This window comes from Macrotis lagotis, chromosome 1, assembly GCF_037893015.1.
Source record: "Macrotis lagotis isolate mMagLag1 chromosome 1, bilby.v1.9.chrom.fasta, whole genome shotgun sequence".
In the NCBI taxonomy this organism is placed as follows: domain Eukaryota; kingdom Metazoa; phylum Chordata; class Mammalia; order Peramelemorphia; family Peramelidae; genus Macrotis; species Macrotis lagotis.
The window spans coordinates 49,818,690-49,846,519 of NC_133658.1; the positions used below are offsets into that span (position 1 = coordinate 49,818,690).

The 27,830-nt window shown below is 40.4% G+C and overlaps 1 protein-coding gene across 1 annotated transcript in view; it reads right to left on the reverse strand.

Annotated features, from left to right (window-relative positions):
• TANGO6 (transport and golgi organization 6 homolog) overlaps positions 1–27,830 on the reverse strand; it is a 226,473-nt gene that overhangs the window by 150,603 nt on the left and 48,040 nt on the right. The window contains exons 9-14 of the mRNA XM_074200615.1: positions 26,837–27,013; positions 20,520–20,646; positions 18,817–19,008; positions 15,547–15,681; positions 6,273–6,803; positions 4,285–4,342 (exon numbers count right to left, since the gene is read on the reverse strand). Of these exons, the coding sequence (XP_074056716.1) occupies positions 4,285–4,342; positions 6,273–6,803; positions 15,547–15,681; positions 18,817–19,008; positions 20,520–20,646; positions 26,837–27,013 (1,220 nt within the window). The remainder of the gene's footprint in view (positions 1–4,284; positions 4,343–6,272; positions 6,804–15,546; positions 15,682–18,816; positions 19,009–20,519; positions 20,647–26,836; positions 27,014–27,830) is intronic.

Consider the following 27,830-nt stretch of genomic DNA (forward strand, 5'->3'; position numbering starts at 1 on the left):
GTCAGCTTACAAAGTGTGCTCAGTATCTACAATGGAGAAGATCCAGAGCAGAGTAGAAACTGAAAAGGGAATATCTGTGGAAGGTGGGGCCCTCCAGATCATTCTCTACCATCAGATGAAGCAATTGCTTGGAGTAGTTTACTCAAATAATGTATCTCCACCATGAGCTCAGAAATTCTTTTATAAGTACATTTAACAGTCTGTTCTTTCAGTTAGTATTCTAAATTGAGTGAGTTAAGAACTGATTCCTGAGTCATATTTAGTGAAGACTGAGTTTTTTAATATCTGATTTTCATACATATGTGTGTACGTGTGTGTGTGTGTGTGCATACGTATAATAAACACATATGCATAGATAGAGGTGGACCTTTACAAATAGGTAATTGGCTATGAATTTGGTTGTGTTAGTGGCTGAACCAGGGAAAATTCCTTTCTCAGCAGCTCAAAAACAACAGAAGATTTTTAGCAATTTTTTGAAATGAATGTCTACTTACATAATTAAAAAAGTAACACAATTATTCTGAAAAAAATTAGTCCCTAAAACAATTCAGCCTTGTAATCACTTAGAATCTGAGTTCATACTAATCATCCATTCACACAGGAAAGATCAATTGGATGAAGAATACCTATGGTTAGAGGCGGAGCCAAGATGGTGGCATGAAGGCAGGAATTCCTAGGAAACACTTCCCCAAAAAGCTCCAAAAGCTGTAAAATGATGACTCTAACCAAATTTGAGAGGGGGGTGTGAAAGACTGAGTGAAACAATTTCACAGTCCAAGAAAACTTAGTAGATCCGAGGGAAAGTTCCACGAGGGGGGGGTGGGGTGGGGCGTCACAGCCCTGTCTGCCAGTGGAGCAAACAGCTCTAGCCTTCCAGGAACAGCCTGCAGGGCATCTGGGTCTCTGCCACACTAGAGTAAGCAGCGAGCCCGAGCCAGTGCCAGCCTCAGAGCAACCCCTACCTGGGAATCTGCAGAGCCCCCCAGCAGTTGCTTCCGGAGAGCTCAGCCTACGGATGGTAAGGGGGAGGGGAGAGACTGCAGAGGTTTCTCTGCTATCCCTGGGCAGGATTCTGTGGCTTTGCCCACACTCAGATCCAGGGCATAGTCTAGGTCCCCTATTGTCAGAGTGGAGCAGGGACCCCCCCTCACAGTTCCAGAGCAGAGGGGAGGGCTCATGGTCATCCACCAGAGCACAGGCCAGGAGAGTGGTCAGAGTCTCTTATAAGATCTTGAAGGAATTAAGGTCCCTGGAGGGAGGGGGGCAGTTGAACAAAAACCCCTAAAAGTTTTGGAAGTACAGTAAATCAGGTTATGGGAGGAAATGAACAAACAACAGAAAAAGAAGAACCTGACTATAGACAATTACTTTCGTCCCATAGAGGATCAAAATTCACACTCAGAAGATGACAAAGTCCAAGCTCCTACATCCCAAGCCTCCAATAATTGGGCTCATGCTATGGAAGACTTTCAAAAATGACTCTGAAAAGCAAGTAAGGAGAGGAAATATTGGGAAAAAAATGTGAGTGATGCAGATAAATCATGAAAACCAGGTCATCAGCTTGGTGAAGGAGATACAAAAAAAACCATCAAAAAAAGATTACATCCTAAAAATCCAGTATAGGTCAAATGGAAAAAAGCAGTCCAAAAGGAGTCCAATTAGGAGAAGAATGCCTTAAAAAGCAGAACTGGTCAGTTGGAAAAGGAAATAAAAAACTCTCTGAAGAAAATAACTCCCTCAAATGTAGAATGGATCTAAAGGAAGCTGATGACTTTGTGAGGAATCAAGAAACAGTAAAACAAAACTAAAGGAATGAAAAACTAGAAGGAGGGGGTGGCTAGGTAGTGCAGTGGATAGAGCACCGACCTTGGAGTCAGGAGTACCTGGGTTCAAATCCGACCTCAGACACTTAATAATTACCTAGCTGTGTGGCCTTGGGCAAGCCACTTAACCCCACTGCCCCTTAACCCCCCCAAAAAACCTTAAAAAAAACCAGAAGGAAATGTGAAATATCTTATTGGAAAAATAACTGACTTGGAAAAAAGATCCAAGAGAGATAATTTTAAAATTATGTGCAATCTGAAAGTCATGACCAGGAAAAGAGCCTAGACTTGATTTTTTCAAGAAATTCTCTAGGAAAATTGTCCTGAGATCCTGGAAGCAAAGAATAAAGTAGAAATTGAGAGAATCCACCAATGACCTCCTAAAAGAGATCTCCCAAAAAACCACTAGGAATATTATAGCCAAATTACAAATTACAAAACTCCCAAGCAAAAGAGAAAATACTACAAGTTGCCAGAAACAATTTAACCACTGTGGCTCTATATTAAGGGCTTGTAGGGCTTGTAATATATATTCCAGAAGGCAAAAGAGCTTGGCTTACAATTGAGAATCAACTACTCAGCAAAACTGAACATGCTCTTTCAGGGGAAAAGATGGACATTCAATGAAATAGGGGACTTTAAAACTTTTCTGATGAAATAACCAGAGCTGAAGAGAAAGTTTGATCTCCAAGGGAAGGACTGATCATGAGAAACTTAATGATGTTGAACTGCGTGTATTCATGCATGGGAAGATGATACTGATAATTCATATGAACCTTCTCATTTATTAGAACAGTTACAAGGAACATATATGGACAAGGCACAGGAGGAAGCTGAATATAATGGTATAAGATATTATAAAGAAGGAGTCAGTGGCTGATAAAGGAAAGTACTGAAAAAAAGGGAAAGGAGAGGTAGAATAGGTTAAGATATTTCACATAAAAGAGTCAAGAAAAAGCATTTGCAATGGAGTGGAGGAGGGGAAGGTGAGGGGAAATGAGTGAGCATTCATTCTCATCAGAAATGAAATGGTTCAGTGAAGAAATAATATACACACTCAATAGGGTATAGAAATCTATCTTACCCCAGAGGAAAAATGAGAGGAAATAGATGGGAGAAAGGGAACAGGTGAAGGGGGGGGGGGTAGGTGATAGAAAAGAGGGAAGATCATGGGAAAGGGGAGTCATATACTCTGAGGAGGGACAGGGTGGAAAGGAGAGAGATAATAGAATAAATGGGAGTGGAGGGAAATACAGTTAACAATAGCATCTGTGGGAAAAAATATTGGAAGTAACTTCTCTGATGGACTCATGAGAAAGAATGCAATCCATCTCAGAGAAAAAGCTCATGATATCTGAACCCAGACTGAAGTACACTTTTTTCTCTCACTTCATTTCTCTTGAGGTTTCTCTATCTTTTTGGGGAAGGGGGGGGTGTTCATGTTTACTTTCACAACAAGGCTACTGAATTAATGTGAAAATAAATAAATAGATCTGTTAAAATTTAAAAAATAGAATATCTACTGTTCAGATTCTGATATGTATTTGGAAAAGCAACCTGGAGAGATTTTTCCAAGATTATGTATATCTGGGACAAAAAGAGCACACAGACAACAAGTCAAACCTGGGAGTGAATAGAAGAGAGGGTTGGATTGCCTTTTGGGAAATTACAAAGTTCCATCAATGACCCTAAACTTCTCAAGGAAACAAAAATTCATCTTTTAGATACTTATGTTCTACTGATATGAAATTTTGTTGTATAAGTGAGACCTGGAATATTATCTTTAGAATATCACACAGAAGGGGCAGCTAGGTGGTGCAGTGGATAGAGCACTGGCCCTGGAGTCATGAGTACCTGAGTTCAAATCTGGTCTCAGACACTTAATAATTACCTAGCTGTGTGGCCTTGGGCAAGCCACTTAACCCCCAATTGCCTTACAAAAAACTTAAAAAAAAAAGTCCCCCCCCAAAAAAGAATATCACACAGAAAGGAATGGAGAAACACGTAACAGGAGAGAGAGAGTAGGCTGCAAAATACAATCATTGAAGAACTTGGAGGATAAGGAGAAAAAAGTGTCAGCATAAAAATGTATGATGGAAGAGAAGACAGGCAAAGAATGAGCCAAAGCAGTCCACGGATGCCCTTTTGATGTCAAGAAAAATGTGGGCAGGCTTCCAGGTCATTGGGCAGACCCATGTAGTGAGGCAATGGGAAAACATGGACCAGAGAGGCAACCACAGGATGGACCTGCCAGAAGGGCTGATATCTGCATCACTGGAGAGACTGTATCCATTGGAGTAGTGAAGTAAAAGAGAGGGTTGGCTACTTGGCAGGAGGAAGTCTAGGGTACTGTGGATGGGCCTATGAGTACAAAACTCTTGGCAAACACAAATTCTTGAAAAATATGAACAAAGCAAAGGAAAGATCCTGCTGATAAAGCTTTTTACTAGAACTAACTTACCCTGAATAGCAGACAGATACACAAAGGTGTCTTCATGCTCCATGTTCTCTAAGAATACCTGAAATCACAAAATAAAGCAGTCTTAAAACATAAAAAATAGTCACAACTTAGGAGACCTATATCTTCAACACAAAAACTAATTTTCTTTTTTTCTCTTTTACAGACAATGGGCCCAGAAAATCTGTAAAGTTCTGAAGTTTTGTAGAATAAACAAAATGCACATATGGAATTCAATTTTTAAATTTAATAAACAAAAAGCTCTCCCACCTTCCTTTGTTAGGAAGATGGCCTATCCTACATTACTATCTGGGGTAGAAAGGAAGCCCTTTGAGGCCAGACACACAGTTATCTCTGCACAAGTGGGCATTTAATAACTTGTTGAAATGAATGAAATCACTAGTGATGTTATTACATATTGATAGGAAAGTAACAGTAAAAAATAAAAAAGACAGGAACAAAATCATCGGTACTGTAGACAAGCACTCTCTGGTGACAGCTGAGCTCACTACAAGTGGAGACATTCTGTTTTATGCTTATCCCAAAGGAGCCAAGAAGAATGATATCAGTTTTGAGTGACAGATTGCTGCATGCACATTTTTGGTTAGATCACTTAAAAAGGTGACGAGTTTCTGACTAGTAAAAGTTGGCACTAATGTGATTCTTAGCTCCAAGGGAAAGTAAATGGAAGAAGGTTATATGTTGTCAGCAAAAAAAAGACAATTGAGCCATGTCCCTAAACCAACAAATGCACAATTAAAAGTCACTTTTCCTCCCTCTGATTAGTGAGGGACTAGCGAGAGACAGGACCTCCAGCATCTAGACCATCAGAAACCTACTGGATGATGAGAGAGCCAGTGACAATATAGGACACCTTCCAGCTCTGTCCTAACCCTCTCCAAGCGGGGAGAGGTATGAAAGGGAGCAGAAGAGCTACAGAAACAGTGACTTTTCCATAGCAAGGTTTTTTTTTTTTAAATTAGATCCATCTATGTGAAAAGGGTATCCCTTTGCCTTTGTTCTCTTACTCCTGCTCTCTATCTGGAACACCCTCTCTTTCTCTTCACCTTCCTACTCCTAACTCTTCCTTCTAAGACCTCAAGTTTACAAAGCTTAGTGTCAACACCATTGAAGTCCTGATGGCCAGAGCATTTCCTCTCTAGTCTACACATCTGGATGCCATGACTGAGTTTAACTAAATTGCCTCCTTCTCTAATAAGGCAGTATGGCACAGTGACTAGTGATCTAGTCTATGAATGAAGAAGAGCTGGATTCAAGTCTGGTTTATGGCTCGTACAGATTGTATGACTCTAAGTCATTTAAACTCTCACTGGCACAGGCAACAGTGCCAATCTCCTTAGGTGGAGGGAGCTTCCTCACCAGGAAGTTCTGATGCCAACAGAGTCACAAATCCAGTTTAAAGAAAAAAAGAATTATTGCCTTGGTTTGTGAGTGTTTATCTTATCTCTACAACACAATGAGAAGACTATCAAAAGCATGTTGTCCATTTCTTGAGGATCTATCCAACCCGGAAGGGAGAGACATCAGTCTTACAGATGGGGCAGCCCAACTGAAACACCAAATATCAATAGAACCAAAGGAAGATCTCCCATGTGCTGAGTGCAATCTACATGGAGGATTTATGGGATAACATACAAAGAGTGATCCTGCATAAAAGGGATTTCCACTTGCACCCTAGGAGGGAATGCCCATGTTGATGAGATAACAAGCCCCCCAAGTCCAAGTTCAGTGATCAAGACTGGGCAGATGGTCAATAACTCCTTGTTGGAATGAACAATCGTCCCTTCCTCCCTCTTCGCTTTACTATATCATCCCCCTTGTGTACCTACTGTGACTCCCCCAGCCCCCCAGAATGAAGGTGCTTTTTGACTGGACTATACTAAGTATTTAATACATGATTGTAGAATTCAACTGAAATGGTTTTCACACTCCCTCCTCCACTTAGATGGTTTCTAGGGTGCGCTGCTCACCTTCAGAAGCTTCTCCTGGGTCCTTAGGGCCTGGGGATCTCTCTGTTCTATCCAGCAGGAGAGAGTCCTCAAGGCAGCAGCCCGTGTTGGAATTTCAGGATCATAGGCCGACAAGAGAACCTCCTGAAACTGTTCTGGGGAGGTGCTTCTGGGGCCCTCGCTGGCAGCAGTCCTCTCAGCTGAGAGACGCTGCCTGGGGCTGGCTCCGGGGGTCTGAGAGGATGTGGGAGGAGTGGCACAGGGGATCTCCCTCTGGGGCTGCTGGCCCAAGTGTGTCTGGATCTCATCAGCCTCAGAACTTCTCTGAGATCTGCTAGGAGGCTGTCCCTGCACCCTGACCTGTCCTGGCTCCTTCTTCAGAGTAGCCTCCGCAGCTGCACTGACCACATCGGTGGAGAAGGCACCGTGAGTACTGATGGTGATGTGGAGATCAGCAGCGAGTTCTTGAATGACAGGTTCTGGGTATGTGCTTGAGATGTCTTCCAGGAGTGGCCCCAGCTTCTTCAGGACATCAAAGTCACTTGATTTCAACTATGGAAAAACAATCAAACAAACAAATCAATACAACAAGAATTAAAAGACAGGCCAGTAAAAATGAGACATGTATGCCAAACACTGGCTGATTAAAATATAAGAAAAATAAGCCTGGGAGGGGTGGAGAGATCCCACATATTTAGTCTCCAGATTTCAACTTGGTTGATCCTATACCCAGTGATCAAAAATAAGAGTGAGAATTACAGTTTGCATTCTCTGAAAAAACACTGTTCTGTTCATCTCAAATTCCTTAGTAATAAAACTTAGTGTATTAAAGGGGAAAAAATAATGGAGAAATATGATGAGGTGTGAGGAAGCCCCCAAAGTTGTATCTCTGTAGGTTTGTAGCCTTTTATATCCCCTCAAGTATCAAGACTTGCTATGCCCTAAAAAGCAAAGGTACCATTTTGAGGGCAGATTTGCAGTAGAATTCTGCTGCAGATGCAGCTCAGATTACTTTTGCAAATACCATGAGATATTAAACCAGTATAATAGCTGATAAGAGGAAATGACTTTTTACCTTCCCCCTCTGCTACTAGGAATCATACTAAAAGCTTTTATAATTTGGGGGAGGGGCTTCGTGTATAAAACAATAGACAAATCTGATGTTAGAAAAATCCAGAAAAAAGGGGGGATAAAAATGTATATTGTAGAGCAATATGGGAGTTCTTCAGGAATAAGAATTTTTCTATAATATCAAACTTTGAAAAAAGCCTTCAAAAATAATTCTGTTAGCTTTGCCATACCATTTTTATTTTTATTTAAGTGCTCACTCATTCCTTAGTTTTTCCTTAATCAGTTTAATATTGCATCTGTCTTTACCCCTACAGTCTCATATCATCTCTTCTTTTTAAGATTGTTAAAAATCTACACATCAAAAAAGAGCATTTTCCATATAGAGAGCAGAACCAAAAAAAAACCTGATTGTACAGGAAACTATGAATTTCCATTTTATATCACTTGCCTTATAAAAAAAAGTATTTTAAATTCAATGTTACTTTTGAAACTGTACAGCTTATCTGTGCTTCCTTCTCAACTTTCCTAGGTTTGCTTTTGTGAATTTCTGAAATGTCTGAGTGGCCCTCTTTTTTTCTAACTTACCTCTTTAATCTCCCTCCAATTAAAGAAAGAAAAGGGGAAGAACGGAAGCAAATGAATCTACATAGTGGTCATGTCTCTTTCTGCACTTGAGTCCTTCTATATCCTCTCTGTCAGAAGCTGGGTGGGTAACATTCTGCATAGTCACTGAAGACACAGCATGGCTGCATTTATCATGGGTCTTAAGTCTTTCAAAGTTGTTTTATAATGTTGTCCTAGTATAAAATGTGCTCCCAGTTCTGTATACTTCCCTGTGCTTATAAGCAATATTTTCTGAAATTAAACAATTTGTCCAGCCATTTTCAACTGACAGATATTTCCTTAGTTTCTAATTAATTTTTTTTCCTTTTAATACTTCCCTTTTAGATCATCATGTTTATTTTACTTGAAACTCTTCCCTTCACAGTATTATCTTCTTTCTGGGAATTTTCATTTTAGGATTTCTTTTAGGAAATGATTGAAGGCGTTTTCTACTTTTACTTGGACCTCTGGGTTCTAATTGATCTGGAAAGTTTTCAATTATGATTTCTTGAAATATAGTAGTGTCCATGTCTTTTTTTTTCAGTTTTTTTTCCAGTATTTTGCAAGGCAAATGGGGTTAAGTGGCCCAAGGCCACACAGCTAGGTAATTATTAAGTGTCTGAGGCCGGATTTGAACTCAAGTACTCCTGACTCCAAGGCCAGTGCTCTATCCACTGCACCACCTAGCCTCCCCTTGTTCACAGTTTTAAGGAAGTCCGAATGATTCTTAAATTTCTCTCCTTGACCTATTTTCCAGATTAGTTTTTTTTAATAGGAGATAACTTTACATTTCAGCTGTTTTTTCCCCTACTCTTGATTTTATTCTAATATTCCTTGATGTCTGTTTTCTAATTTTCAGAGAGTCTGTTATTTGGGTAAGGTCTATCACTTTCTTTCTTTACCTTTCTAATGTCTTAGGACAGAGTAGCAGTACCTCTGGGCACCCCTGGCTATCCCGGTGTGAGGGCTATCATGCTTAAGCAAGGTCACTCCTGCTACTGCCATTCTCACTGTGGTTTTTCAATGTGTCTGGGGCTTTCCTGGAAAAGCTTTCCCTGCCTCCAAAAAACAGAACCTTGCAGATAACATGTATTGCTGGTCCCTCTAAGACTATCCCAGGAGGCTGGTTTTGCCGGCAGCCTTTCTTTTACTGCCCAAGGGCATCAGCTACCTATTTGTGTGCAGTTCCAGGGAGGAAGAAGCCACCCACTGCTAGTTATAAATAATGTACACTTTCAGTATTGCACAACTAGATTTTTCACTATGTAAAATGATCGGGGGCAGTAAATGGAACAAGCCCAGAGGGATAGAAAAGAATTTAGGTGCTGATTAATTATCATAAATCATGCTCTAATTCCACTTAATTTGTGATAGAAATAAAACCTAACTAAAAAATGAGAGGCATGAAGCAGTGAAAGTAAGACAGGGAATCTCTACTCTTGCTATTTTTCCACCACAGATATCATAAGCAGATCTTGGAATTTTCCTAACATGCATCACAAATGGAAGGGGCTGAATGCTGATGGGTGCCAGGTCCCCTTTTTATCTGGCTGCTGCTGTTCTTGCATTTTCAAGTGGGATATAGCAGGATCTGCAACCCAGATCGAATACCCATCTGCCCTATCTCCTGTCAGGAAGCCTGGTGGGAAAGTTGCCTATTGGGTTTTTTTTTTAAATCTTCTCATTTTTAAATCAGTTCAAAAATTTAAAGATAGAATAAATAATCACAGCAACAAAACAACTTTTGCTTCAGAATTATTTACATTTATTCTCTGAGGTCTCTTTTTCTATAATTAATTACTTTTCTTTAAAGATTTAGCTGAAACTTGTTCACCATCTTATTTGGGATAAAGAATTGATTTCAGCCCTTAGCACAGTATCTGGCTCAAAGAAGCCATTAACAAATGCTCGTGGACTGAGATTTGCTAATGAAACCTGTACTAATCCAAAAAAGACAAGAAAAATAAAGTTAAAAGGCATGCTTTGCTCTGCACTCCAAGTCCATTGGCTCACTTTCTCTCTCTCCGGAGGTGGGCTGCCTTTTTTGTCTGGGGTCCTGACTTGATTCTGTTTTTATACTGCCAGGGTCTGGTACTGTCCATGTAACACAGGAAATGCTTCATTTCCTCCATGGTGCCCCACTTCCAGATCTTGTAAATAATTCATCATGAGAAATGATGATGATGATGATGATGATGATGGTTGGCAGTCATGCTGCTTTAGGGCTCCATCCTTCCACAACTTTGGGAGGCAGTTGCCATTCTCATCCTCATTTCAGAAATAAGGAAACTGAGGGAGACGGAGGTTAAGTGACTTGCAAACACTTTTTTTTTTTAAGAAAGATTTTATTTATTTTGAATTTTACAATTTTCCCCCTATTCTTACTTCCCTCCCCACCCCCTACAGAAGGCATTCTGTTAAGTCTTTACATTGGTTCCATGTTATATATTGATCTAAGTTGAATGTGATGACAGAGAAATCATATCCTTAATATAACGGGTTTTTTTTTCTAATTTGATGGTAATAGTCTTTGGTCTTTGTTCAAAGTTCATAATTCTTTCTCTGGATACAGATGGTATTCTCCATTCTTGAAAACACTTCTAAGGCTAGATCAGGACTCTGGTCTTCTCTGGCCCTCCATCCATTCTTTCATCTAGCTTTCATGAAAGGGCATGGCTGGGCAGTCATCTATGAGGTCCACCACGTGCTTCTACAATTCCCATTCTTCAGAGATGGTGACACTATTGAGTCAGGGCTAGGAAGAGGAAAGACCTGGAGTTGATCTGGAGTCAGAAAACCTGCTGAAGGCAGGTAGTAACCTGGGAAATTCACTTCAGCTCTTCGACCACAGCAAGGTCCTGGCCCCTAAGAGGATGGGGTAGAACTAATAAAGTTCCCTCTGGTTTTAGACATGTAAGCCTATGATACATCACCAATCAACAGCATTGACTAAGCTCTTACCATATGCCAATCACTGTATTGTTGAGGGCTGGGACGGGGGGGGGGGGGTAGTCTAAGTGCAGGCATCAGAACACAGAGGAGAAACAAGGGGTAGATGAAAGGTGATCTCACAAGGGAGGGCTGACCCAGAGAGGTCTGGAGGAGGTGGCATTCCTTAAAGGAAGCCAGGGGATCTAAGAGATGAAGATGAGGGAAGAGTTCAGGCTAGGCAGAGGTGATGGAGAGTCACCTGTGAGGCTTAGCAAGGAAGATCTGGATACAAAATACTATTGACCTCCAGAGAGAGAGTCGATGAACTCTAGACAACAGGAAAGATGGGGACTCAAGGACAAGGACCTCCAAAGACAGAATGGCACTTTCTTTCCAATGGACAGTCTTAAATAGTTTCCTAGAATAGTGAGATGGAGTGAATTGTGTACGGTCATTTGGCTTCACTATGCCAGGGTCAGAAAATGAGCCCAGCTCCTCTAACCTCCTAAGCCATATTGTCTCTCAGACTAGATAATAGATCTATTTGGTCTTTCTTGTGTAGACTGATAGGTTAATCTCTTTTCAGGTTTACAGTTGGTTAAGAATTATTTATAGAACACATACTATATTCTTTTTAAAATTTTATTTTAAGGCAATGAAGTTAAGTGACTTGCCCAAGGTAACACAGCTAGGCAATTAAGAATCTGAAGTTGACTTTGAAGTCAGATCCTCCTGATTCCAGAGCCAGTGCTCTATCCACTATACCACCTAGCTGCCACACCTACTATATTCAAAGCACTGTGCTACCATTCTATAAAATAAATACATCTTATATTTAAATCTGATTCTAGGAAAGGGAAGAGAATAAGCATTTAAGTTCCAGGCATTGTAATATTGCTTTATACAAATATCTACCATTTGATCTTTGGTAGTGACCTAATATAGCTGCAGATTCTTTTTTCTTAGATGATATTTGCCAGTTTTAAATTCTATACTTGGGGGGGTGGCTAGGTGGTGCAGTGGATAAAGCACCGGCCTTGGAGTCAGGAGTACCTGGGTTCAAATCTGGTCTCAGACACTTAATAATTACCTAGCTGTGTGGCCTTGGGCGAGCTACTTAATCCCATTTGCCTTGCAAAAAAAAAAAAAAAAACCAAACCCTAAAAAAAAGAAAAATAATAAATTCTATACTCGAAACAGGAAGAAAAATGAAGCTGGGGCGGCTAGATGGCATAGTGGATAAAGCACTGGCCTTGGAGTCAGGAGTACCTGGGTTCAAATCCGGTCTCAGACACTTAATAATTACCTAGCTGTGTGGCCTTGGGCGAGCCACTTAACCCTATTTACCTTGCAAAAACCTAAAAAAAAAATGAAGCTAGATTATTCTAAAAGAGCATAAACTCAGGATTCAAGATAGGACAGAAGAGAATAGAAAGAAAATGGGTTTTTATAATGAATGGCATTTTGGGAAATCATTTTTAAACCTTTGCCAAACAAGTAAAGGCTTGAGGACTGGTGCCTGTTAGGGAGCTGTCTGTTGGGGTTCTGAAGACATTAAAGCCATCATGTGAAGTACTTAAGAGTGATTTGAAACAGATAGAATCTACCTCAGCTGCCCCCAGAGTCAACACAAGTGTGAAAGAATGAGGAGTGCAGAAAGACAGCGGATTAGCCTGCACCTATTCCCACGAATGAGAAACTCTCTAAAACGCAAGTGGGCACTGGCCCCCCTGCCCCCCCCCAGCTCCCCCAGAGCCTTTTCTAACAGCTGGACTACCTCCATGGATACTGAGCATCTCACCTTCCCACACCTGTGCCAGTAGGAAAGACACCCAGCAGCAACCTGTAGGAGGGCTGAAGTTTTTCAAGGGCCCAGAAGGAAATACGAATGATCTGCTCCCCATACAACCTCACATGGTAGTCTGGGCCCCGAGACTTTTCCCAGCTTGCTCCACGGTGCGATTCCGGACTAGTGGTAAAAGGGCATGTGACATACTACAGGGAGACTCCATCAGCCATCAGGAATCTGTTCAACAACTTCTAGGAACGAATCCTGGGGGGAGGGGGTCTTAAAATTCTGCACTGAATTGCTCTTTTCACGCTCTCCTAAATTTAGTAGTCTTCTGTGAGGGCGGAATAGATGTCCATTCAGCTAACAGTTCTCTGTCCCTTTCCATGGCCCATGCTGTGTGGAGCGCTTTACCAATGTGACCTCACTTGGCCCTCACACCACTCCCCCATTCACTGGGCTAGCTCCTTACTATATGCACATATGGAGGTCTGTCTATATGGACATAGAACACACACATAAGGCAGTGCAAATGGTACAGGATCCCCACCACTCAGCAAAATGCCTGCACATAGCAGCTTAATAAATGTTGACTGACTTACATAAAATTCTTATCTTTTTTAAAAAAGGAAGAGAGGGAAAAAATTTGAGACTCAAAAGATTTTAAGGGGTGGCTAGGTGGAGCAGTGGATAGAGCACTGACCCTGGAGTCAGGAGGAACTGAGTTCAAATCTGGCCTCAGACACTCAATAATTACCTAGCTGTGTGGCCTTGGGCAAGCCACTTAATCCCATTGCCTTGAAAAAAAAATTATGATGAATGTTGAAAAATGGTTTTATGTGTTATTGGAAAAAATAAAATACCATAAAAATTTAATGTTGATTGATTGACTGATATCAGAGGGAAGGTGCTACCAGCAGGGGGATGGGTAAGGCCTTCTAAAAGTTGAAATCAGAATTGTATCTTGAAGGGAGCCAGGGAAGCCTGTATGCGGAGAGGAGGTAGGTGGCAGAACTTCCAGGTTTGGGGCTCAGGCAATAAAAATGTAGGGAGACAAGAGATGGAAGATCTTTCTTCAAGGGCCAGCAAAGAAGGGCAGTGCTGTGGGATTCCTTGGTACATGGAAGAGAGTAAAGAGTAAGAAGTCTGGGAAGGTAGGAAGGGGCCAGGATGTAAAAGGAAAGGTGCTAAAACATTGTCTCCTGACCTTTCTCCCCATTAACCTGTCCAAGAACCTGAAATGCATATAATTAATCATCCTTTTAGTGTCAAGCATTAAAAATCCCTGTTACAAATGCAAAAGTTACTGACTCCAAGCAAATGGAATAATTGCCATCTCAGTTTATCAAATTAGCTTTAATCACCTAGGTACTGGGAACAAAGAACAGGACATGGTAAAGAATATTTATGGGCAAAAGGGAACCCCATAGATGTTCTCCTATAGGAGAAAGTCAGGCACTTAAAGCTACAAAGACCCCTGGCAACTCAGAACAGCAGGTCATCTTTGGGGCTACTGAGGAGTCCTGGAGACCCAGCACATGGTGCCAACCAGCCCCTGAAGAGATGATGGAGGAGCATGAAGAAACTCTGTGTAGGTGCCATCAGACAGTGGATGCCCTGGAGGAGGGTCCTGATATGTGTCACAGGGAAGGGCTGCCTGCTGCAGGTGAATAAGGTGAGTTTGGATGGGAGAGAGAGGACATGTTGGCTGGGCTGGCAAACCAGGAACAGAGAGTCTGTGAAGACAGGAGGAGGAAGCAATAAGGAGCTTCTTTGAATCAGTCAGTTTCTGTTTCCCAGTGATGGCAAAGAAGACCCAGGTCTGAGTGTAGGGGGGGGGGGGGGGGGTCTTGATGTAAAGTGAGTCCTGCTGAGGAGAGATGCCCAGCAACAGGCATCAGCATCCACAGGAGGATGGTCAGTCCAAGTGAACGAGGGAAATCTCATGAGTTCTTGGGGACAGAGACAAGGAAGACTTCACTCATTTGGTACATCTGCCAAGGGATGGCCCTACCCTGGAAGTTCAGGGTTGTCTACTTGGTAATGACCTCAAAATTTTGATAGTATCTTAATTGAGTAAATTTAGAAAGGAAAAAGATGTCTCCAACAAAGTGTGAAAAGAACACAAGAGGAATATATATAAATAACTCAAAAACAAAAATGTTCAAACTGGCAAGCCCAAAAATCAATCCCTCTTCAGTCTAATGGTAAAAACACACACACACACACACACACACACACACACACACACACACAGAACTTCTCTTCCTTCTTTCCTATAGATATAGACATGCCCCTCTGCTTCTCTCTCTCTCTCTCTCTCTCTCTCTCTCTCTCTCTCTCTCTCTCTCTCTGAAGACACAGGAGGAAGAAGAACTGAGGCATGGCTCCTGCAGGAGGGAAGGTGTGAACCGAAGCCAGCAGTTTGAGGTGAAGTAGAAGGTCTGGCCCCACCTGCAGGACACCATGCTGCAGGAAGGCTGGAAGAGGCAGATGGAATGTTGTATTTGAGGAACAGAGAAGGGATCAGTGGAGGATAAAGACAGGATGTGAGAGAAGCAGGACCTTGCCCCAAATCTTCCTGGTCTATCTACATCTTACCAACTAAGGAAACTGAGGCTGAAAATATAGTCAAGAATGTCTTACCCTGGATTCAACACCCCGGTCTTTGAACTTTGAATTGCTCTGCTCTCTTAAGGGAGTAGTTTGAGATCAAATGAAGTCTCCAAGACATAGGAGGGATTTCCTATTCTCTTTACTTGTAGTACATTCTTCTGAGAGTCAGGATCGTTTACCCAAGCCACAGAGGATGCCCGTTCCCCTCAAAAAATATCCATTTCCATTTCTAGTGAGTCATACCTTTCTTCCCTCCCCTTTGGCTTCCTAATGTATACAACTTACCTGAACAGCACCTCCCAGAATGGCAGCCACCAGTCCCATTGCCATACTCAAAGTCTGTGCTTCCACAGTACTTTCTAATTCTTGGGTTAAGCTGAGACAGGCTCTTTTCAAGGTTGCTGCCACAAATTCCACCACCTGTCACAAAAAAGGAATTTATAATCACTGGCAGGTTATACAAATATTCCTAAAACTCTTCTTAAGTTTAAAGAAAAATGACTATAAAACTACTAAATGTCATTAAACAAAAGATATTATGCAAAACAGTTAAGAACATCAAGATAATAAACCATTGAGTGGAAGGATGAAAAAGGATCAGGTCAAGAGGCATTTATTAAGCCAGTAGTCCATGCCAGGAATGGTTACTGGAGTGTAGCTTGTTGTTAATCTATGAACAAGAGCTATTACAAAATAACCCTGTCAAGTTTAACATATAGAGAGTTATCACCTTTGTTGTCTAGTCAATTTTACCAGGAAATTCCAAAGTAAATAAATGAAACTCTCTGTCTGTGAACTCAGGCGATATTATATACCTTATTAGCAAAACCCCTTTCAAGTTTGTTTGGACTTTAATGTCCTCAAGGTTACAAAACAAAGAATTAACATAATACAATTGTGATCAATGAAATCCCTTTCACAAATTTTTGTGTACCCAAGAGTCTCCAAAATTTAAAACAAAAAATTTATACTTTTTTAAAAAAAGGAAGCAATCAAAAATAGAAGACCAGTGTAAGATAAGCCCAAGAATATAAATCACAGTGGGGAAAGACTCAGTCAGTTTTGTTATTTCCTCTACATCCAAACAGATAACATAACCACAGCTTGTGAACATGGAAGTGGGATGCTGATGAAGGACAGGTCATAGAAAATGAGGACACTGAGAAATTGGAAAATAGGGATATTTAAAGAAGCATTATTACATGTGATAAAGACCCCCTACAATGAAGGCTGGAGCTGGAAAGGAGAAAAGTACTGAGTCAGACACTAAACTCATTTATTAAGGAAAGAATATCTTAGAGGTGGATAAATAATGGCCACCAGGATATGGACTGAGGGTAAGAAATTTGGATAATGTGAAACTCAAGGAAGAAGAAATGATGCTGAGTGATGCAGTAGAGGAAGGAGTCTGGAAGGGATGCTGAGGACAAGGAGTATGCTCATCCCCTGTAATGACCAGTGAGTCAGGGGGATCATGACAGAAAGTACAGATAGTATAGAAAAGGGGATGAAGGAAAGCAGTGGTGTCAGAAGGTTGCCAGATCTCAGTGAATATTAGAAGACAGAAGAAGTGAGAAAAGAAGAGTTAAATTGGATAATTAGAGAGCAGACACTCCAAAAGGCATGAAAGCAGACAGATTTGAAGCAGGACTGGGAGATGAAGAGAGGGAAGGGGTGAATAGGAGAGATAGGTGGAAAAGGGGAATGTGATTGGCACTTCCACAGTTTAGGGTTCAGATATACTGTGATGAGGAAAATATAAGATAGTGGGGATATAATACACCTGGAGGAGTGAGTCCAGCAGAGTATCAGTTGCTGGAGAGAGGTCTATTGGGGGGCAGGGGGGAAGAGGATGTGATTAAACTGTTTGGGGTCCTCCCTTGAAGTCCAACCAGCAGCAGGTAGTGATTTTTTATGCTCTGAAGACATAAGAGTCCCATGTTGTAGCAGACAGGGACAGGAAGAGGTATGGGGGTCTCATCAGAAGGTGTCAGGAGATAATGATGCTTTGCATGTATTATAAAAGACCACAGGAAGTATGAGGAGGAAGGAATCTTGCCTTCTGCTACTACTCTCTTAGAAAAAGTTAAGGAGCGAGTCATAAGGTCAGGTTCCATTTCCAGAAGTACTATGAGACAAAGATCTTCAGTTTAGGTAATAAGGTCTCTAGAAAATTCGTCAATAAAGTGTGTGTGTGTGTGTGGGGGGGGATCACCTATGGAAATTAGATAATTCAGAGAATGAATATCTGGAGAAGAAACCATCAACATTATTCTCTTTAGAGAACTAGCAGGTATAAGAATTAACAGGTGGTCACAAATTTCCCCAGCAGGAGACATGACAAAGTACTGTCCAGCAGAAGTACACAATAATGGGATCTCAACAGAGACCTGAGATTCAAGCCACACCTCAAGTCTTACATGCAGGGCAATCAGTTTATTTTGGTCAAGGGGTAGTAGCACATAGATTTATCACAGCCACATCGGTTTTAAAGAATCTCCAAGGTCACCACTGAAGATGAGGCTTCGCTGAACAACAATGTCCTCTGAGGAAGGCCCAGAGGGGCTGCGCCCTCCTCTGTTGGACACCCATCATCCAAAGGACACGTTTCCATAGCTCAGGTCAAAATATATCTCTCTGTAACTTCCATTCAAAAAGTAAGCCCTGGTTCACCTGAGAGCCCTTCGTATACCTGTTAACAGTCCTTCTGTCTTCCCCCTCCCTAGCTATTTGACCTCCCTCATGTGGCAGGGCTCAGAGGTTCTCCTTTAGACCCTTTCAGATGATCCACCTTCCTGAAATGTGGCCCTGCAGGACTAGACACAATACAAAAACAACCCCCCTCCCCCACCTCAATTAGATGTGATAGTGCTAAGTATTATATATTTATCGTAGAAAAACACTGCAAGTTTCTGAACCTTTGACCATTGGATAAAGTATGAAATAACATACCTTTCTCAGACCTACTAAAGATTTCCTCTCTTCAGAGAACAAAATAACTTGACCAACTATGTCACCAGAACTTCCTGTATTCCACAAATATAGACTTGGATTGGTAAATTTTTCATATTATGGTTTGTAAAAGAGGCCCAATGCTTAAAACATTTCCTTAGAAAAGTTTCAAACATCACAGGATAGAGTGGAGATAAAAATTAAATGAATGTAATATGATGAGGAAAAGTAATTTAAAAATCTAAAATGCCATTATTATTGTCATTTGTGATAAAGAGACATCTTATGCAAAGGAACCATAGGAACCACAACAATAGTTTTACACAGTTATAAGCTGTTTTGTGATTTTACAAAACATTCTCCTAATAAAAATCTCATCGGGGGCTAGCAAGAGTATCATTCACTCATTTTGGAGGAAAGGAAACAAGGTCATTGAGGGCAAGTGACCTGCCCACAGTCTCATTGCAAGCAAACTCTTCTAACCTCCCCTCTACCTCTGGGCTCTCTTCACCACAAAACAGTTCAATAAGCATCAAACTAGTGTCCTCCTCTGGCAATGGGCAATAATTCCCATCAGGGCTGAAGGGCCTGGGCCTGACTGACCTGAGTGATACTGGTGAAGATTGTCTCAGACATTCTCTCACACAGAACAGCCACCACTTGCAAGGTCAGTAGCTTCTTCGCTTGCTCTTCAACAAAACAAATTTGGTATTCTTCCTGGGCCAAGAGGTTTGTGTGGGTTAAGGGATTTGGGGGAAGCTTGGCTTCATTTTCCATTGCCACATATGTTAGCTCCTAGAAGAGTAGATCAAAAGAAAAAGTGACATAAAAAGTCTACAGAAACAAGAGTTTGCCACATAAACCTACATAATCTGAAATGAATATAATCACATAATTATGCCAATAACCTTATTACTGAGTCATCTGCTGAATATATCAATATTTAGCTTTCCTGGGATTCCCTTTTTTTTACATTTTACAATTTTCCCCTAATCTCACTTCTCTCCCCACACCCCCCATAGAGGGCAGTCTGATAATCTTTACATTGTTTCCATGCTATATACATTGATCAAAATTCAATGTGTTGAGAGAGAAATCATATCCTTAAGGAAAAAATAAATATAAGAGATAGCAAAATTACATAATGAGAGAACCTTTTTTAAAATTAAAGGAAATAATCTTTGGTCTTTGTTTAAACTCCACAATTCTTTCTTTGCATTTAGATGGTATTCTTCATCGCAGATACCCTAAAATTGTTCTGGGACCCTCTTAAGGATATTTATTAAAACACTCTCTCCACCCCAGACTAACTTCTTTTGAATTTAAGGGAATGGGGTTAAGTGGCTTGCCCAAGGTCACACAGCTAGGGAATAATTAAGTGTCTGAGGCAGGCTTTGAACTCAGGTACTCCTGACTCCAGGACCGGCGCTCTATCCTCTGTGCCCCCTAACTGCCCCTCCCCACCAACTTTAAAGAAAAATCACATTTATTGGGGCTCAGAGACAAAACCAAAATCAAAAAACCTCAAGGACCTTCAAGTCTACCACTAGGTATTCGTTCCTTTAGGTATCTTCCAGAGTTGCCCATTAAAATACAAACAAGGTTGGAAGGGGCTTAAATTTTAGGTAAGATAAGACCTCCTCTAGATTAAATAACTGAGAACAAAATCTCTTGAGTGAAATTAAAACTATGGCTGGGAAGATGCAAGAGCTGAGGTGCCAGGAAAACTGTCACATCCTAGTGAGGTGACCACTAGACACTGAAGCAATGTTCTGATCCAGAGGGGTCCTAGTGTTCTATCACCCTTAGCCTTCCACAACCCATGCACACCTCTCCAGGGAGCACTGCTTTCTAGAAGAGAGAGCAGGAAGAAAGCCACTAAGGGAATCGCCCTCATCTCTCTCTCCGGAGCAGGCACGGCAAAAGTTCTGAGTGAATATGAGAGGGGTTAAGCTTCTAGGTTCCTCTCCAAATCCCTGACAAAAGGAAGGAACAGGTCTTAACTCCGTCTGCTGCAAAACCTCCTATTAACTTCAGAAAGGTCCTTCCTATCCATCCAGAGTAAAGATTAACCCTGACACAGACTAAGGGTTGGCTTTGTAGCTAAAATTAGGGCTAAGACCATTTTGGAAAGAAGCGGAGCTAGAGAAGACATATGTATTGCTGAAGAAAGATCCTCTTCTTGCCCTCCCACTCCTTGATGACCACTGGGTAACTGGTATCTGGTAATTGTGATTCTACCTTATCAAAACTTGAGGGCTCCGCCTGTACCCCACCACCACTTCAGGGCTGCCTGTAACTCTTACCTCTAAACAGCAGATGAAGAAATCTCCAGCCAGGCCACAGTCCTGACGCTGTGACAGCAGGTCCACCAGAAACTCTATCTGGTCCTGCTCGGAAGCTACTCTCTGATACAAAACCTCATCTTCATCACTGCAAGGCGTCAACATTTATTTTGTCAGTGCCATCCATCAGCATCACCAAACTTAAGAAACAACCACCTAAGTTCTTTTAAAGCATAACTTTATTTCTATAAGGAATATCATCCAGATTCTTTTCAAGTTGGGGGGGGGGGATTTCAAAAACCTTATCAACTCTACATATGGATATTATTTCCCATTGTAGAAATTTAAATGATTAATTTTCAATAACCAGGCCACTGCCCTGTAAACATAATTACTTGTTTTAACATATATCCTAAAGAGGGGCAGCTAGGTGGTGCAATGGATAGAGCACCGGCCCTGGAGTCAGGAGTACCTGAGTTCAAATCCGGCCTCAGACATTAAACAATTACTTAGCTGTGTGGCCTTGGGCAAGCCACTTAATCCCAATGCTTTGCAAAAAAAAAAAAAACAACCCCAAATACCTTAAAATATAAAAATAAAAAAATAAAATAAAAACATATATCCTAAAGAAACATGCATCTATTAATAAATAAATGGCACTTGTATTTTGCCTTAAGGTCTGCAAAGCTTTCTCTCTAAATATATATGTATATACACAACACACACATGTATATACTATAAAATCCCATCTGATCCTCATAAAAACTCTATGAGGATGGGTGGCTAGGTGGCGCAGTGACTACAGCACTGGCCTTGGAGTCAGGGGTACCTGGGTTCAAATCTGACCTCTAGACACTTGATAATTACCTAGCCGTGTGGCCTTGGGCAAGCCACTTAACCCCATTGCCTTGAAAAATCTAAGAAAACAAACAAACAAAACTCTATGAGGGAGATGCTAGCATGATCCCCATTTTACAGTTTAGGAAACTGAGGCAGGAAGACATCATTTGACTTGCCCAGGGTCACACATCTAGTCAGTGCCTGAGGCTGGATTTGAATTCTTTGTGGCTCTACTTCCAGCACTCTGTTCACTGTACCCCTTAACTTCCATAAAACTAAAAGAATTACAGAGAATCCTAGAAGGATTTGCAAGAACTGATGCTGAGCAAGATGAGTAGAACCAGAAGAACATTGTATACCCTAACAGCAACATGGGGCTAATGATCAACCTTTAATGGACTTGCTCAGGGCAACAATAAAAGATAATTTTGGGTTATCTGCTATGGAGAATACCATCTGTATCCAAAGAAAGAATTGTGGAGTTTAAGCAAAGGCCAAAGGACTATTAACTTTAATTTTTTTAAAAAAGGTGTCTTATGTAATTTTGCTATCTCTTATATTTTGTTTTGGATATGATTTATCTCTTAACACATTCAATTTGGACCAATGTATACCATGGAAACAATGTAAAAACTATCAGATTGCCTTCTGGAGGGGTGGGGAGAGGGAAGCGAGATTAGGGGAAAAATTGTAAAATTCAAAAAATTTTTTTTTAATTTAAAAAACTAAAAGAATCAATTTAATGGGCCTAGTTATTGACTCCCCTTAATTCTTATTCTCTAAAGTCCCTATTCTTTCATTCTGAGGAGAAATGAGTTGGAATAGTTTCCTACAAGAAACTGAAACAAATAAAGTGGGGAGAAGCAGAGATAGAAGTCAAAGTGGGGCTGCTAGGGCAAGTAGAAGCATCACCAAGTCACCTATAATATTTTTCCTGCTCTACTCTTCTTCCTTAATGCCTGTCCAATCTTCGCTGACAAACCACCAAGGGGTACCAGAGGAGTATCAGACAGACCGAGATGGGAAAGGAAAGAAAATGAAGGGGGATTCTGAGGGAATATTCCCAGTATACTTCCTGCTTCCTCTCATTGACCACAGTTCTCTAAGCTTCTGCTCAGTCTTTCGAAGCCTGACTCCTTCCTAGACTTCCCCTCACCATCCATCAGCACACCTTGCAAGATTCTAATGATGCTATGGTTGAAGCCAATCAGGTATGGACCTCTCTCCTGATGCCTTAGCCTCTCAACCTCAGGGGACCTGCCATCCTTGGTCCTCCTCAGGAGATCTTGGGGAACTTCAAACAGGAATGGAAGGGGTTAATGTGTGAGAGCCCCCACTTAAAGTGCACTATAATTAAGGGGAAGGAGTCCAGCTGTGTGACTTGGCCAGAGGCAACCTGTTGTTCTGGTCCTTCCCAAGGAATGGGGTGGGAGTCGAGAAGATAGAATTGCTCCCTGAGCTGTGATCACAAAGCCCCCAGTTTCTGAGGGTGAGCATTATCCTCATGGCTCTGACCTTCACTTGTTTATCAAGACTGACACTCTGGTATGTGCTGGTCCATGTCTATAATTTCTACTCTCCAAATCCAATCATCTAAGGTAGGGAATGATTCTTTTTGTTTAGCAATTAGAAAAGATCAGTTGATGCAGTATATGTATGTCATGGGACACTATTGTTCTATTAGAAACCAGGAGGGACGGGAATTCAGGGAAGCCTGGAGGGATTTGCATGAACTGATGCTGAGTGAGATGAGCAGAACCAGAAAAACATTGAACATGGGGGCGATGATCAACCATGATGGACTCAGTCATTCCATCAGTGTAATAATCAGGGACAATTTTGGGCTGTCTGCAATGGGGAATACCATCTGTATCCAGAGAAAGAACTGAGGAGTTTGAATAAAGACCAAGGACTATTACCTTTAATTTAGAAAAAAAAAACTGATATCTTATTGTCTGATCTTGCTATCTCTTACACTTTATGTTTCTTCCTTAAGGATATGGATCAATGTATACCATGGAAACAATGTAAAGACTGGCAAATTGCTTTCTGTTGGGGGGGAAAGTAAGATGGGTAGGGGATTGTAAAACTTAAAATAATTAAAATCTTGGAGCGGCTAGGTGGTGCAGTGAATAGAGCACCGGCCTTGGAGTCAGGAGTACCTGGGTTCAAATCCGACCTCAGACACTTAATAATTATCTAGCCGTGTGGCCTTGGGCAAGCCACTTAACCCCACTGCCTTGAAAAATCTAAAAATAATAATAATAATAATAATAATTAAAATCTTTATGTAAAAAAAAAAGATAAGTTGAGCTTAGAAAGTGAATATCAGAGTCAGCTAGTTGGCACCAGTCCTGGAGTGAGGAGGACCTCAATTCAAATCTGACCTCAGACATATGACACTTACTAGCTGTGTGACCCTGGGCAAGTCATTTAATCCTAATTGCCTTGTCAAAAAAACAGTGAACACGAAATCCTAATTAAAAAGGATAGGAAAAAGAGAAGTAGGTAAGATGTGATTACTAATATTCAAAAGATACATTTGAAATAGTAATAAATACTAATGTCTTATCTTTGACACAACTAATACACTACTGGACATAAATTCAAAGACAGAGAACCAGGTATTTGAGCAAAAATATTTGTAGCAGAATTTTTTGATAGCAAAGAACTAGAAGCAAAAATGGTATCTATCAACTAAGGAGCAGCTGAACAAATTATGGTGTATGACAGAAATGGAACATTACTGAATCATAAATAGCAATAAATATGAGGAACATAGACAAGTGGATGAATAATACAATAAGCAGAACCAAGAAAATGACTTATGAAAAAATATTTAAGGACATGAGAATTCTGATCAATATAATATCCAATCCTAACATTAAAGAACTGAGGGTAGAATAGGCCTCCCTCTATATAGAAGAAAGATTATGCATTCAAGATGCAGAAGAAGTTTCTATGGAAAGGTGAGCATCATTAAGAAGTGACAGAAAAACAAAAAATGAATTTAATAAATATTTATTTAAAATAAAAGGACACAATAATAACTAATTTAATTGTGTTCCTATTTGACTGCTAAATAATCTAATTAGCGTATGAGTAGTTCCAAAAATAAATCAGCCAAAAAAAATTAGTACTTTTCTTCTCTTTGATTTATTTAAATGAAGTTTTTATTTATAAATTCCTTATTATCAAATTGGTACTGTAGAGTTAACTGTACTACGCACTTGCCTTCTGCTCTCTCATTAAAATACCTGAATTGTGCTCTGGAAGGTTATCATTAGTGGCAGAAATAGCAGCATTCTTAAACCTAAATGATAGGGAAAAAACTTCACATATCCCTCTAGTGGTAAAAATGGAATTTATTTCCTCAAATGCTCTCCATTTTTGGCAAGGAAACCTATTCATTCCAATCAATACCAAAAGAAATCTAAAGTCACTTGGTATTTTGGACATCTCTATTTAAGGAATTGTATTTAAGACTCTCATATATTAAATCCAGTAGGATGCTCAGGTAAAATGGTACAAAGAATTGTTTAAACAAATCTCTGAAGTAATTTAACTTTAAATATCTCAGTAGGTGTGCACATTTTAAATCATAAAACCTGATAAAGTTCTTTGAAATTTAGCCAGTTTGAGGCTGAGTCTCAGTTCCTTGATTTATTTACTAAAAAAAAAAAAATGATGTTTACTAGACTACATGGTGGTTACTAGACGAAAATGGTGTGTAAAAGTGTCATTAAGTGAACCTTGGGAATAAGAATATAAGCACAATGTTTCATTCAGCAAATGTCAACTATTAGATATGATAAATGACCCTAACAGCAGCACTGTAGCCATTATTTAAAACTATTTACAACATGATTTATAAACTGTGTCTACTTTAAAAAGGTGGCACATCCACATGTGACACTGATATTATAGGAACCAAAATGTATCCGTCCACACACACACACACACACACACACACACACACAAATACAACATTTGTGATCATCACAGATGAGGTGGGGCATAGTACTATGGCTCCCAGATAGCAGACTAGGTTAAATTCCAGACAGAGGAACAAATGAAAAGCATCAGACAAAGCTACTATCCGAAGCCTGCACCCACTTGAATCATTTTCAGGAAGAATGACCTAGTTTGCTGTAGGACTGAGGCTAGCTGTAAGTCTGCCCTCTGATTCACTGGTGTGAAGACTTGGTGGAAGAGGTGAGTTTGTCTCTAAACAGGACTCCAAGTTCCTAAAGAACTGACTCCAATTCCTGGACTCTTAGAAAATTCTTCCCTACTACCCTCCAAACTTTCTTTTTTTCTTTGTTAGCATCTTTTTTTCTTTGTTAGCATCTTCTTAATCCAAACAGTGAATGTGATAATTACAAACCATTTATCGAAAGGGGTCCTCTGTTAACTTTGAGATGTACTTGAAAATGCTAAAACTTTGTGACTAGAAAAATCACCACTTAAAAATAAAAAAGAAAGAAAAAGAGAAATTATCACTTTAGATTTAGAATCATAACACATAAAGATTTTCCATGTTGGAAGGGAAATTATTGTTGATCTCTTCAAGTATGTTATTTTTCCATGGAAGATAAAGGAAATTAATGACCAAATTCCCAAAGTTAACTAGCTAATTAGAGCCAGAATTTGAACTTTTTAAATTGATACTTAACAGATTTCCAATTAGATAGTCCAAATTAGTGATATTTTATTCTTTTCTTTTTTAAAAATTTACTTATTTACTTTGAATTTTACAATTTTCCCCCTAATCTTACTTCCCTTCTACCACCCCCCCCCCACAGAAGGCAGTTAGTCTTTACATTATTTCCATGGTATACACTGATCTAAGTTGAATGTGATGAGAGAGAAATCATATCCTTAAGGAAAAAAATAAAGTATAAGAGATAGCAAAATTACATAGGAAGATAATGTCTTATTTTTTTTAAATTAAAGGTAATAGTCTTTGGCTTTGTTCAAACTCCACAATTCGTTTTCTGGATATAGATGGTATTCTCCATCACAGATACCCCAAAATTGTGTCTGATTGTTGCATTGATGGAATGAGCAAGTCCATTAAGATCGATCATTACCCCCATGTTGCTGTGAGGGTATATAATGTTCTTCTGGTTCTGCTCATCTATCTCAGCATCAATTCATGCAAATCCCTCCAGGCTTTCCTGAATTCCAGTACCTCCTGGTTTCTAATAGAACAATAGTGTCCCATGACATACATATACCACAGTTTGCTAAACCATTTCCAATTGATGGACATTTACTCAATTTCCAATTCTTTGCCACCACAAACAGGGCTGCTATGAATATTTTTGTACAAGTCAGATTTTCTTAATGCTAACATTTCAGATACTATAATAAGGATCACCAAAAACAAAGGAGAATGTTCAAGGTTTCCTTTCTATGGGCTCCCCTTAGTGGTTAAGCCAAAGAATGGGTTCAATTGACTTTTCAGCAGAGAGGATGGGGAAGGATGAACTTACCTGCTTGTCTCTTTGACAGTAACCATTGTACCACCTTGCCCAGCAGCTCTAAATTCACACAGAGGATGGAGAGAAGGCATGGACTTATCCAGACCCACCAATCCCTTGAGGACAGCGAGAGCTGCCTTTCTCTCCAACTTCTCTAACATCCACAGCAAGATCTCTTGGCAGAAGGACCTGGTGGGAAGAAGAGAGAGGCATGAACCCATCCCATCCTGCAACAATGAAGATGAAGACTATCGGCCCCTCCAATGTGCAGGGCTGCTCTGCTTATCACCTTCAGTCTGCAGGATCCAGAGGCAAATTAGTTGGTCAATGAACATTTGTCACATATTAACCAAGCATCAGTCCCTGGGTTAAGAGCAGAGAATGCAAAGAGAGGTAGGAAAAACCCAGCAACACCCCAACCCAGGCTCTACTCTCAAGAGACAAATATCCAATGAGGGAGACAACATGAAATATCAAGGCAGGTGAAGGTTATCTGTGAGACCAGGAGAGTAGCACTGAGAACCCAAAAGGGCTATAGCTTCCAGGTAAACAGACCACATGACTTGTGATGTGGAATTATCTTTTTAAAGGTGGTATGCACTACACATACCCCAAAAAGATATACAGTCCACAACACATACACACTGAGTTGGGTAATCACCACAAGGTAGGCTTCTCTCAGGAGTGCCATGGCTCCAGGCCATCAGGTGAGGCCTCCTATAAGGCAGGGTTTGAGCTGAGTCTTTAAGGAGTTCAGGTTGAGAGAAGTAAGAAAAGAGAGCATTTCAACCACTAGTGCAAGTGATACATGTGGATTCTTTTCCACTTGATTGATCACCCTCCCTATATTCTAAATCAAATCCTACACATATACATTTTAGACAAATAGCATACTCCAAAATAAAGCAATTATTTGTAATTAAGTCACAAACTTTCCATGGGACCAATACTTGTGACTAGAAAATATGATTATGCTGTAAAATTCCCTACTATTAATGAAACAAGG